At 30.8% G+C, this 14,481-nt stretch overlaps 3 protein-coding genes across 3 annotated transcripts in view; all 3 read left to right on the top strand.

Moving 5' to 3' along the window:
• LOC125841284 (ABC transporter C family member 10-like) overlaps nt 1-14,481 on the top strand; it is a 170,641-nt gene that overhangs the window by 62,106 nt on the left and 94,054 nt on the right. The gene's annotated exons all lie outside the window — the stretch shown is intronic.
• LOC125841290 (cation/H(+) antiporter 18-like) lies at nt 6,470-10,335 on the top strand. The gene is made up of 3 exons (XM_049520392.1): nt 6,470-6,737; nt 7,877-8,878; nt 8,965-10,335. The coding sequence occupies exons 1-3, from the start codon at nt 6,543-6,545 to the stop codon at nt 10,174-10,176; spliced, it is 2,409 nt and encodes an 802-aa protein (XP_049376349.1). The 5' UTR covers nt 6,470-6,542; the 3' UTR covers nt 10,177-10,335.
• Nucleotides 11,956-12,507, top strand: LOC125843220 (dirigent protein 5-like). Its single transcript, XM_049522430.1, has one exon. It carries the CDS (start codon nt 11,956-11,958, stop codon nt 12,505-12,507), a length of 552 nt encoding a protein of 183 aa, XP_049378387.1.

The following is a 14,481-nucleotide window of genomic DNA, read 5'->3' as shown; positions in this document are numbered from 1 at the left end:
ATTTTGGAACAAAATGAGCATATAATTGAATGAATGATGTTATTTGGTAAATACAAAATTCAGTGGTTCATATTTTTTTGATTTGTTATATAGGTCTGGCTGTCTGACTGAATTTAGAAATTTTTATAACAAAACGATTAGATGTGACCAGATTTAATTAAACAACCCTTAATTAAGGAAAATTATGAATCATAATTAAATCTTTAAAACTTACATGTCTATATTTTATATAGCAATATAGTACGTATACTAGAATACTCTAACAAACAATCCCTAATTAGTATTTATAGAAGAAAAACATTTTTCAGTAACAAATCAAATTTAGTTTGCTCCAAAATAATGTTTGGGGCATTCTTAGTATTAGATATATTTTATTATTCTTCTCCAATATAATTCTTTTGTGTTCCAAAAGAAAAACAAGTTGGAATCTACTCTCCACATCCATGAAAATAGCAATAGCACGAATAGACGTGTCAACTCAACTATTTTCTTATTTATTAATTAATTTGCTTTAAGAAGGATTTTTTAATTAACTTTAAACTAATTAAAAAAGTATTAAATCTTTGGTGATTGTGCGAAGGAAATAAGTTAATAACACCGTTAATTACTACTACTATTATTATTAGTATTTATTGTTTTATTATTAATTCAATGGGGTGGTTAGATGAATAATATTATTCATTTAAGGTACTTTGCTTTTGCTTTTTCTGTTAGGTGCATTAATACATAAAAAAATATATAATTAGAATAGTATAGACCAAAAGCAACGGTAGAAATCAAATGCAGACCAAAAAAAGGAAAAAAAAAGAAAAGATGTTAGTATTTTAGTAGAATTGATGGGGAAAATTGGAGAGCCACTATTGATGGCTCAACTTTAATATTTCATAGTTTCAACATGTGTAACCAATTACTTTATACCACCTAAAAGGGGAAAAGAAGAATAAATAATACGCTCTTCGTTTACTTTTACGTGTTCAGTATCTGAAAAATGAATTTTTTTTTACATATCAATTTTTATTATATCAAGATTTTACTAAACTTTTTCCAAATCAAGATCAACACAAGCAAATTAAAACAGATGAAGCATAAACTTTTATTGTTTTTTCTTTCTTCTAAAAGAAACAATAGTTTTAATAAAATTTCGAAAATGGGCCTAATTGATAGAGTTAATTGGACCCAATAGAACTTTGGGCCAAGCAACATATAGGGGTCATTTGCACTTTTGACCCTATTTCATCGTAACAAATAACTTTTTCGTTAAATATATATTTGTATCATAATATTTCATAAGTTATGCCCGAATGTGACTTTTGTTTCTAAAGAACTTATGCCCCATTAAACATAAGTTCGATTGTTAAATAACAAAAAATATAAACCAATCTATTTAAAGAAAAAAAAGTGCAATTTTATGATTTTACCTCTACATAGTGTTATAGTTTCCTAATTACGCTTTATATAAGATATTTTCAAAGAATTATTCAATAAAATTAGACTTTTCAAAAAATAAATATCGTTTAGAAAAAAACTCGAGAAATAAAGAAATGGACAAAACTTAAAGAGTAGGGCCCGTTTCTTTAGTAATACTATATAGAACAACTTTCATATATAGCAAATACAAAAATCATATTTGTATGATATAACTATAGTTTGCATAATCATATGTATATTTCTCTATACATATATACAAAAGAAGCAATTGTATAATCTGTTTCGGTATACATATACAAAAGAATCAATTATATAATTTGTGTTTGTATATACAAATTTCTCTCACTTTATACAAACACAAACGCAATGTATACATTTGTATTGTATAAAGTGAGAAGGCGAGTGAGAGTGGCGAGCGAGATCTAGGAGAGTGACAAGCGAGATCTGGGAGAGGGGAGAGAGGGGAACGAAAATATATGTTTATATACAATTTTCTCTCGCTTTATACAAACACAAACACATTTTATACATTTGTGTTTGTATAAAAGCGAGAGAGGCGAGGGAGAGACTGCCGAGAGTGGCGAGCGAGATTCACCAGGGAGAGAGGCGAAACAACAACAGTTTGCTACGTGGTACAATTAAATCAAATTGTGATTATGACATTTAATTTGAATTAATAGTTTGCTATTATATATAATTTTCCCTACTATATATTATAGAACAAATTTTAGGTTTAGCAAACATAAAAAACATATTTGTATGCTATATCTATAGTTTGTATAATTGTGCTCCATAGCAAACTTTATGTTTGATATGGGAGCATCAGTTTTGTATAAATCGTTGGCAGCCTCTCATTTGTATAAATCGCTGGCAACCTCTCATTTGTATAAATCGCTGACAACCTCTCATTTGTATAAATCGATGGCAGCCTCTCAATTCAATTTTATGTCTTTGTATATCTGCATAAAATTTGAATTTGTATACAATTGAATCGAAGTAAAACATTTGTATATCAAAATCTCTCTCTTTCTCTCGCTTTATACAACACAAATTATACATTGTAATTGTATAATCTATGTTTGTATAAAGCGAGAAAGAGAGAAAGACAAAAGAAAACTTGGCAGAGGATTTGTATTTGTATAATTATAAGTGTATAGGACGAAGATATATGTATTTATATTTGTATATACAGTTTTCTCTTGCTTTATACAAACACAAACACATTTTATACATTTGTGTTTGTATAAAGTGAGAGAGGCGAGGGAGAGGCTGTCGAGCGAGAAATTTAGGGAAACAGACGAATGACAACTGTTTGCTACGGGTTACAATTAAATCAAACTATGGTTATAGCACTTAATTTGAATTAATAGTTTGCTATTTTATACAATTTTTTCTATATAATATACTCACTAAAATTTCATAAGTGGGATATGAAAAAATATATATATACGCACTAAGTAAATTTTATTACTATGAAAATAAATAAACCGTTTTTAAAATACACTCGACTCAAGTAGACACAATTTAATACATGAATTCCAATAATTGAAATACACTCGACTCGAGTACACACAATTTAATACATGAATTCCCATAATTTGATTACTAATAAATACAACTTGGTGGATGAAAATTTGAGCAGCACTCAATACAACTGGAAAGTCAAAAGGTAATATATTTATGGTTGCAGTCACATGACTAATTAATTAAAACTATAGTCTACATGCAATTGATGAGAAACAAATAAAATAGAAACAATTAAAAAAACTCACGAGCCTATCATTTACATGCTCTATAAATCACTTTATTTTAATATATATCACCCCATACTTGTTGCATAAAGATACATGCACATGAAATTACAAGTTTATATTTGATAAAAAAATAGGACAGATTAATTAACTTTTATTATAGTTATATCTAATACATATAAAATATTATTATTAAAGATATTTAATTACATATCAACTAACTTTCAGGTGAATTGAGTAATGCAGATCAAACTGAATCGAGTTAATAAACGTTCATATTTTCATGGGTTAATTAATAATATTTCATATTGCACCACTTATTGTTTAAAAGAAAAAAATATCATATGCAAAAAAGAAAATTGAATTCCTAAGCTATATCAATTCTTTTTATTTAAATAATTGAAGTCTAGGGAACACTGTGAACAAAAAGATGTCTTTTAATTTCATCCCACTTTCCTTCTGGAAAATCACATGTATATATACTTTTAGTTGAAGGCTTGACCATGGAAAATAACGTACTAATTCATGCTTGCCCTAATTATATTTCGAATGTTCGAATAAAATTTCATACTAATAGCTAAAAAAAAGAAGCTATAAATAATACTATTAATGGTGTCGATAACGGTGTGAGGTCTTTTCAAAAACTCGCATAAAGCTTGATAAAAAAAAATCAGATAACATCATTTATCATTTGAAGACCAGTGTTTAGTCCAATAACATATCAAAGTTCATAATTTAACGAGACGATAAAAATAACACAGCGATATATATAACATAGGATCCAGAATGTTAATCAAACATTAAGTTGCTCTAATTTACATTTCTAATCAGTTAAAATATTGTTAATGAAATGGTAATTAAAGGCAATCACATTATTTAATTTAATCTGTTACTGTCCACAGACATAATGTGAACTTTAATTTTTAGCCTCTTGAGTTTTTTTTTTTTTGAATAATTCAATAGCCTAGTAAGTAAGTACTGCACGTGCTCTTGAAATTGACTGGCAAAAACATGCAGCTTGCTTCTTTTTCTAACATTTGTCAGCCATTAAAAAACTTTTCTTTTTATACTTATCTTAATTGAATAGCATTCCGTGTTCACCCAAGATCTAGTTTGAAGAGTTGCATTTTAAAAAGTGTAATATATGCCTACTATTATGACGCAAATTAACTGATTTCATAACTCTAATTCATATAATCTATAGATTATGTAGAGATAATTTTATTATTGCGTTTTAATATAAAAAAAAAACTTTAATGCATTTCGAAATTCTCTCTTGTCATGGTTAATTTCATATAAATAATATCTGATCTCCTAGAAACATTTGTGGTAATATCTTAACTTTTTCTTTTTTAAAATAATAATAATAATAATAATAATAATAATAATAATAATATCTTACCTTATTCTAACATTCATTTACTTTCTTTCACTTAGTGACAGATTTAAATTTCTTACCAAATCAATTGATCTAGTGAATTATATAACATATATATTCTCTTAAAATAATTAATTTTCCTAAATAGTTCAAGTAGAGGGAATTTATTTTTTCCTAGTGACACTTTGAGTTTAAATAAATAGCCTTATGTATTATTCTATTCCATCGGTTTACTTTTACTAGTTCAGTCAAAAATATATATCTAAAACATACTAATTATTTTTCCTATTTTGTCCTAACATTAATTACATAACATATTTCTCAAATAATTTCTTTAACATCTAAAACTATTCATCAGTTAATATAAATATTGTGATAAAATATTCATATAAATTATTATTTCTTAAAAGACGTGTAAAGTTTAAAATAAATAAATAAAAATATAGAGAGGAAATAACCATATAAATAGCCAATCTTCTTTTCTCTTCTCTTGTTTGGTTCCATTATTTCTCTTTTTTCTTTCCTCTTTTTTCCCTCACTCTATCATCTTCCAAAAAAAAAGGACATATTCAACTCATAGAAATACTAACAATAGTGCAAGCCTTGTTGAATATTCGAAAATTATTCAAGATTATTGAGGTCTCTCTCTTTCTCTCGCTCGCTTGCTCGTTTCTTTTTTATTTTCATACATATAAACATATGCATATACATAGAGAGTCGATTTCAAAATTCAATTTTGTTTTTTGATCGCGATGGTATAATACGTACAATTGTTGGAGTTTGTTTATATGTTTCGAGTCTAAATTTTAAACATTGTACTCTATAATGAGTCTATTTGACATGAATTCAAATTAGTAGGCAATAAAATGAAAAAAATAAAATAAAAGATCATGATGATGCAAATAATTAGGATGGAATGTATAGGGTGATTGAGGTGGCAAGGTTTGAGAAAAATGAATAAGCATGAAAAAAATGAAGACACGTATAATAAGGTGGTTTTTGTAGCATTTGTTAGATTTTTGGGGTTGGGGGTTGGGTCTGCTCACATTATGTACTACAAGCCAAATTAAGTTTTTAATGCAACACGTAAACGTAGGAATATTAAATGAGCGGGTTATATGTAAATTTAAACAGATTAAGATGATTTAGGTTGATAAATAAATGAATAAATCAACTTGTTTAGAAAGTTATTTGAATTGATTTTTTTTTATAAAAAAAATAGGTTATAATTAACTCAATTTGTTCCATTCTTATTAAGTCTTGATTGTTTTATAATTTTCGAAGTTCCTAATATTTTTTTCTCTCTTAAGTAGTACTTTTTTTTTGTATAATATTATATGATATTTTAGATTGGACACACTCCTTAAAAAAGTCACTCATCCCTAATGATTTATTTTTAGTAAATTATCCTTAATTAAATATAAGTACCTATTTAATAGTAGTATTATTCACACTCACTTATCTAAATAAGGATATAAATTAAAAAAAAAGTGAACAATTCTTCTTCACTATGTAATATTATTTATTTAGTTTAAATATAAAACTTAAATTATCACATAGTAATATATTTATTTTTAAATTGCATGTCTTCCTTTTTTTAAGTTATTCAAAACTAATTAAACATATCTTGTTCGGGAAAGGAAAAAAAAATTAAATGTACCTGGCGCTCTATCTATTCTATAAATATAAATTTTCTCCATGCATATATATTTGTGCTAGGGATCTAAAAAGTAAAAAAAATATATATTTAAAATTCAATTTAGGAAGATAATTTTTTTTTAGCAAAAATTAATCTTTCCCTCTAATTTAGTGACTGAAATCCAAATCAGCATTGAATTTCATTAATCCTGTCTATGTAAGGGCAAAAAAGAAGACTTTTTTTTTTCCTCATCTGACTCTGTTTTTTTGTTTTCTTGAAAATTTGCAGAAAATTGAAGATAAAGATTGAATCTTTTTGAGTTTTGATTAAGTGGGGTTGTTTTATTATGGCTTCAAATGGAACTATGAAGTGTCCATCACCAATGAAAGCAACCTCTAATGGAGTATTTCAAGGGGATAATCCATTGGATTATGCACTTCCATTGGCTATTGTTCAAATATGTTTAGTGCTTGTGCTTACTAGAGTTCTTGCTTATATTTTAAGGCCATTGAGACAACCTAGAGTCATTGCTGAGATTGTTGTAAGTATTCTATCTCTCTGTGTTTTGATTATCGTATTATTTTGTTGTTATTTGTTACTATTCTTTCTTTCTTCTGTGAAATTACACCGAGTATGTTATTGTTGTTGTTGTGGTGTTCGGGTTAGCTTGTGTAGACTGGTGGTATTCAAATCAACTTGTGTGTCTTGACTATAGCACCGGACTTGGGATTTAAATTTGATGGGTTCAATCTTATGTTTTACTATTGAATTTATAACACTTAAAAGTTATAGGTTCAATTTTATTTAAGAAATAAGTAATAATTTTTGGCTATTCCTCGTGTTAAAACTGATGGGTTCAGTTGAATCCGTTGGCTATATACTATATTTGCCACTCGAATACTTACTAGTACCTCTCATTAGTATAATAGATACCGAGTAACTCTGCTACCAAGACTTATGTTTCATTTCTTTTCTTGATTTTTATTTTTCTCTCTTTTCAATTTTCTCCAATAAACTTATAGTTGGATGTACCTTGATTATTTTACGAGATACTCATACACACACATATATATTCAGTATTTTGTTGAAAATATAGATACTTATCATCTCTCACCAGCATAAGTACTTGATAACTCTAGTTTTTCCTTAAGTTTTACTCTAATTTTCACTAAGTTATCCCATGTGTTGGTCTTTTCAGATTTTTCTGAGTTATATACATTTGTGACTTTATGGTTTACAATTTTCTTCAATAAGCATATAGTTGCACTCTTGGTAATTTGCCATTAACGCAAAGGACTTAACTATTTCTGTTACTTGTACTTTGATTATAGTATAATTATGTTGTAGTTATTGTTCCTGTTTACAGAACGCTTTGTCATGCTATCTTTAGTATTTTGTTGTGACTTCTTCACTTGTGTTACACTGTGGGAATGCAATGGACTTGTTTAGAATTTTACGAGGAATGTATTAGAGATGAACTTTCTTGGATACATGGCACTAGTTATGAGTCTAAACAATTTATATTGGTTGAGTTTTCGTATATTAATGAGTTGTGATATCATGGATGAATGTTTGAACCACAATTGTGTTATGGCACCATAAGAACATGATTTATAATGTTGATTGGTACTACTTGTTAGTGCAAGAAATTGATTTGATCCGAGTTTTTTACTTTGTTAGGGAGGGGTTCTACTAGGTCCATCTGCTCTAGGACGCAACCAGAAGTATCTGCACGCTATATTTCCACCGAAGAGCCTTACAGTGCTAGACACCTTAGCCAATTTTGGACTCCTCTTTTTTCTTTTCCTCGTTGGACTGGAGCTAGATCCAAAGTCCCTTCGTCGGACTGGAAAGAAAGCTCTAAGCATTGCTCTTGCAGGAATCAGTGTTCCTTTTGCATTAGGAATTGGGACATCCTTTGTTCTCCGGGAAACTGTTTCTAAAGGAGTTAACCAAGGCCCTTTTCTGATCTTCATGGGAGTAGCCCTTTCCATCACTGCCTTCCCCGTTTTGGCTCGTATCCTGGCTGAACTCAAGCTTTTAACAACGGACGTTGGTCGAATGGCCATGTCTGCTGCAGCTGTCAATGATGTGGCTGCATGGATTCTACTCGCTCTAGCTATAGCCCTCTCAGGTGTTGGTCGTTCTCCTGTTATCTCGTTATGGGTCCTTTTGTGTGGAACTGGTTTCGTGCTACTCTGCATATTCATTGCTCCTCGTATATTCAAATGGATGGCTAGACGTTGTTCTGAAGGTGAGCCAGTGGACGAAAAATACGTGTGCGCTACACTTGCAGTTGTTTTGGCTGCATCATTTGTGACTGACATGATTGGTATTCATGCATTGTTTGGGGCTTTTGTGCTTGGTGTTCTCGTCCCAAAGGAAGGGCCTTTCGCGGGTGCTCTGGTGGAAAAAGTTGAGGATCTCGTGTCTGGTCTATTCCTTCCTCTGTACTTTGTGTCTAGTGGCTTGAAAACGAACGTGGCCACCATTCAAGGGGCTCAATCATGGGGTCTTCTTGTTCTAGTCATAGTTACGGCATGTTTTGGGAAAATTGTTGGTACTATTGTGGTGTCACTACTGTGCAAATTGCCCATCCAAGAGGCTGTAACTCTCGGTTTCTTGATGAACACTAAAGGTTTGGTGGAGCTCATTGTTCTCAACATTGGCAAAGATAGAGGAGTAAGTTCAGCTTGATTACACTTCATTTTCGATTTACTACTTATAGTTGTGTAACATTGATTTTTGACTGATGTTCGGTTTTGCAGGTACTTAATGATCAAACATTTGCCATCATGGTGTTGATGGCTCTCTTCACGACGTTCATCACAACACCTATAGTGATATCAGTATATAAACCAGCAAAACTGGCTGTGACAGCATACAAACACAGAACTATACAGAGGAAAAACACGAGTAAACAGCTCCGAATCTTGGCCTGCTTTCACAGCACAAGGAATATTCCTGCCATGCTCAATCTCATTGAGGTTTCTCGAGGTATTGAGAAGAGGGAAGGGCTTCGTGTCTACGCAATGCACCTCATGGAGCTTTCAGAAAGATCCTCTGCAATTCTGATGGTCCACAAGGCTAAAAAGAATGGACTGCCCTTTTGGAACACCGAACAGGTGCAAGACTCAAATCAAATTGTTGTAGCTTTCGATACATTCTCAAATCTGAGTAAGGTGTCTATTCGACCAACTACTGCAATCTCTCCTATGAACAGCATGCACGAGGACATAGTCGCTAGTGCTGAGAGAAAAAGGGTTGCAATGATTATCCTCCCGTTTCATAAGCACCCGAGACTCGATGGTCATTTGGAAACAACCCGAGGTGAACTTAGGCATGTGAACAGAAGAGTTCTTCAGCATGCACCATGTTCAGTTGGGATATTAGTAGATCGTGGTCTCGGTGGAGCTTCTCATGTATCCTCAAGTAACGTTGACTTCTCAGTGACTGCCTTGTTCTTCGGTGGCCATGATGATCGTGAAGCACTTGCTTATGGTGTACGTATTGCTGAACACCCTGGCATTAGTTTGATTGTGGTTCGATTCATAGTAGACTCTGAGGTTACCGGGACAAGTGTCAAGGTAGAAATGAATGACAAAACTAACCCCGAGGCTCGATCTGATGATGAAGAGTTCCTTGCTGATGTTAAACAAAAATCTTCAATAGATGGATCGATCAAATTTGAGGAGAGGCTCGTGAAAGATGCTCGTGGGACTATAGAAGCAATCCGTGAGTACAATCGTTGCAATCTGTTTCTGGTTGGCAGAATGCCTGAGGGACAAGTAGTTGTAGCATTGGACAAAAAAAGTGACTGCCCTGAGTTAGGATCATTGGGAAACTTACTGACATCACCAGAATTTTCGACTACAGCATCGGTGTTGGTGGTGCAGCAGTACCGCAGCCAGTTACCTGAAGAATCTCTCAGTTCTTTGAAGGAAGGAGAGTCATCAGACGGCGATTGTGATTCAGAATAAACGTCGTTTTTGCTAGCAATTCATCAAGGTTTTTAAGTACTCAATGTACAGTACAATGCTAGTTACTCAAGGCTTATTATACATGACATTTGTTCTGTTATTGTAAGACTGAAAACTATTTCTTTGCATTAATACTTATTGTTCCTTTATGAGTTTCAACTTTGTTGCCTTAAGAATTATCAGTGTTTGTCTTTGTTGTTGAATTACAGTTGGATTTTGCTGTGGCAATACAGAGTAATAGATGATATCTGCAACGTATAATGAGTTCAAGTTTTATGTATAGACTAATATTTATACGATCATGTTACTTGTAAGGTAATTGTAGGGTAGCTTGTTAGACTGTCATCTAACATTTATTATGACTTATAAAATTGTAGATCATTTTCTAATAAGATTTTCAGTTTACTTTTAGACGTAATCTTAGAAGTCCATAAGTTTGCAAGAAAAGTAAAGAGGTCATTTATTAAAGAATAACTTTCACATATAGCCACTCAAAAATAACCTAATTACTCTCCATAGCTATAGTTTGATAATTACAATTCGTAGCTACATGTTATAGGGAGGAGAGAGGTGAGCGAGACTGGGAGAGAGAGGTGAGAGAGAGAGGGAAAAAAGTGGGAGAAAGGTGAATTGTATATGTATATTGGTTAGATAATTGGATATTATACATATGTATTTGTATATATGACAAGCGAGATTGGGAGAGGGAGTAGAGAGGCGAGCGAGAGAGGACAGAGAGTGGGAGAGAGGTGAATTGTATATGCATATTGGTTAGATAATTGTATATTATACATATGCATTTGTATCTATGGCGAGCGAGATTGGGAGAGGGAGGAGAGAGGCGAGCGAGAGAGGGCAGAGAGTGGTACTTATAGCAAACTATAACTATGATGAGTAATTAAGTAGTATAAATTTGCTTAACCACGTAATTTTCTCTTTATTAAATAACTATCTCGACAAAAAGAACAATCGGCGAAAAAATTGCTCCATGTTCATGCCACGTAGGGCCTATGAAAGGTGATATTTTGAAGTCAAAGGCTCTACTAATTTAAATTCGCATTGTATAGGACTCGTAAAGAGAAAATACTTCTTATTATGAGCTTTTTTATTTTCAAAACAGGAACTCGAAGTCTGTAAACTGAACAAGTCATACAACCCCAAATATAGAAATAAAAATTGATGACTGAAGAGGGAATATGCCCATTCATAAAATCTTAGTTTAGCATCAACAATGTGGTAGGTAATAAACACCCTCATTTTTTGTAAAATAATCAGCCCTGCAGCTTTGTCTTATTTGTTGAAAGAGTTCATATTTTATTAACATAATTACAAGATTTTCAAGTATGAAAACACTAAATAAAACAAGTCGGATTGTTAATTTACTAGACATATAATCTAAAAGAAGTGTTCTTGCAACTTAACTAATTTGTCTTACCCCAACGAGGGTTCTGGTGGAGTGGTAAGTACTTCTTCATCTTTAACCAGAAATTTCAAGTTGAGTCCCTGTGAGTACAAAATCGTGTTTGTTAAGAAACGCTCTACCTCTAATATGAAACTTTCCGGTGCAAATCCAAATTTAGTCCGACCTACAGGATATTGGGTGGAAAGCAAAAAAAAACTTATTTGTCTTCCATTGAAACAAACAAATAAAGTTTTCTCCAAATATTGAACTAAGCTACTAAAGTATATTCTTCATATCACTAAATATAACATCATAATCTTTTAATTTCCACTATATAAACTTGAACAAAATCACTTAAATCTCTCAACAATTAAACCATGAAGAAATCATATTATTATTTCAACATCCTTTTTATTATTATACTCACTACTTTTCTTCTCATAGCCAATTCTAAAACCCTAAAACCTGAAAAACCATGCAAACAACTCGTTCTCTATTACCATGATATCCTTTTCAACGTAACAAATTCTGCAAACGCTACATCTGCAAATGTCTCAAACCCTCTTAATAACGTCCTAGGAGATTTCAATTTTGGGATGTTAGTAGTATTCGACGATCCAATAACAATAGATCAAAATTTGATGTCAACACCTGTTGCACGAGCTCAAGGATTTTATTTATATAACATGAAGAGCAAGTATAATGCATGGTTTGCTTATACTTTGGTTTTTAATTCAAGTGAATATTGTGGTACATTAAATATTATGGGGGCAGATATTATTGAACAAAAAACTAGAGACCTTAGTATTGTTGGAGGGACAGGAGATTTTTTTATGGCTAGAGGTGTTGTAACATTTAGTACTGATGCTGTTGAAGGATTGGGGTATTTTCGTCTTAAAATGGATATTAAGTTGTATGAATGCTATTAGATAGTATTTATTAAGAATATTGTAGTTTTTCGGGTTCGTTAAGATATGCACTTTAGATTTGAACATTCAATGATTAAGACCGTTTATTTTTAATATTTGAATGTGCATATTTAATTAAAGATTATATCAATAGAATATTATAAAAGATTTATTAATTCTAACAGAAAAGTATTACTTTTTGATTAAAAAAAAATACAAAAATATTTTTATCTCATTGTTACAATGTGTGTCTAATTTTCCAAGCATGGAATCATCCTTTAGGTTCTTTAAGTTGCCCACAAATTTTAAGGTGAATGTTTACTCATTATTTAATAATCCAAAAAGGATAAAAAAAAAATGTCTTTAAACTATGTGAAAATGAATAAAAATATCTTTAGTTAATACTTTGGTCTAAAAATGTTCTTGTTGTCAATAGTTTGGTTAAAAAATGTCCCTACCGCTAATTAATTAACACCTTGTTTGGATGCATGGTTGTTACTTGTCGTTTTTGTTTTGATTGTTACTTAAATTCTATTGTATCGTATCATTTAAATCCATCGCTAGGTAACAACAAAAAGACCCATTTTATGTAACGACCAATTTGGTGTGATCGTTTCGTTACCTTAATATTTTCTTCTCATTTTATCTTTATTTATTATTTAATAATTATATTTCATCTTTTATCCTACCTTTTCATAGTAGCTCTACCTCGTACCTTACTTTTCTTGTAGGTTTATCATTCAATTTATGGATACGTGTAACGATGAAGAACACAGTCTATCCAAACATTGTATGCATCAAAACAATATAATTCGATACAATACAATACATTATGAAATAATACGTAACAACCATTCAAACAAAGTGTAATAGTTTGATCCAAAAATAATCCTTAAATTATAAATTTTAAGTTAACCAACTTTTGTTTTTTCCCCAAAATATATCTTAAATTAACTCTTAGAAAAATGGTTGGTGAAATTGACAAAACACAAGTTGGCAGGCTCACCTAATTATGCTAAGATTTCTTTTGTGATTATTGGCTTGATTGAAGTCTAACGTAAGCTATGATTTTAATTATTAAATAATGAGTAAAATTATGGTTAGCAGTTTGATTCTCATTTTTAACTAATTTTATATTGATTTTAACTTTAGATTTAAGCTTTCATAAATTAATGGATTTGGATTCCTAATTTTTACTAGTTATGTGCTACTTGTTTCCCTTTCAAAAGCTGTTGTTTCCAATTAGGAGACTTAAAGGTTCCAATAATAGTTCTTTATAATTAGGTCATGACCCCATAACTAATACTATTAGAATATGATTTTATACATTGATGACATAAAAATCTTAATGGTACACATAGAATTTTAAAAAATTGACTAGTGGATCATGGTTATAGTCGTATAGGTCATATGAAAATTGATGGATGTTAGACTTTAGACATCATAACCAAACAAATGATACTATTATTATGTCTACACATTTTTGTTTACTTATTATTATTTTTTACTTCTATATTATGCATATATTCAGAAGATGAAAGCAAGTATGCAGTTATATTCAGAGAATAGTTAGTATACGCAATATTAACTATAAATTATTTGAAAATTTAGGATATCCCTAACGTACAAAAAAAGTTTTGTGTAAATATTTTGACTAAATTTCTCATGAGTCGATTTGACACCTACATATCAATCTCGTTCTTTATGAATTGTTAGACTGAAATTTGTTGAGTTAATAAAGGGACGAATTATGTTTTCATGAGCTAATTTATCACCTCTAAGAGTAATCGATCCTAGATTATCCACCCTCCAAAGGCCAACTGAGCCATCCCGATCGAGGGACGACTACTACTACTATAAAATTTTATAAACTTCAAATTCTGAATATACATGTTATTTATTACCTACCAAGAAAAGATTCTACTAACATAGACTTGAAGATAAGGAAAAGAATAATAGCCATACGTTTTAATTTGTCTTAGTATTTACGTCTTA

This window comes from Solanum stenotomum, chromosome 10 (genome assembly GCF_019186545.1).
Source record: "Solanum stenotomum isolate F172 chromosome 10, ASM1918654v1, whole genome shotgun sequence".
Taxonomy (NCBI): domain Eukaryota; kingdom Viridiplantae; phylum Streptophyta; class Magnoliopsida; order Solanales; family Solanaceae; genus Solanum; species Solanum stenotomum.
The sequence above is the reverse complement of the archived record's forward strand: the minus strand, read 5'-3'. Positions and strand labels throughout refer to the sequence as shown.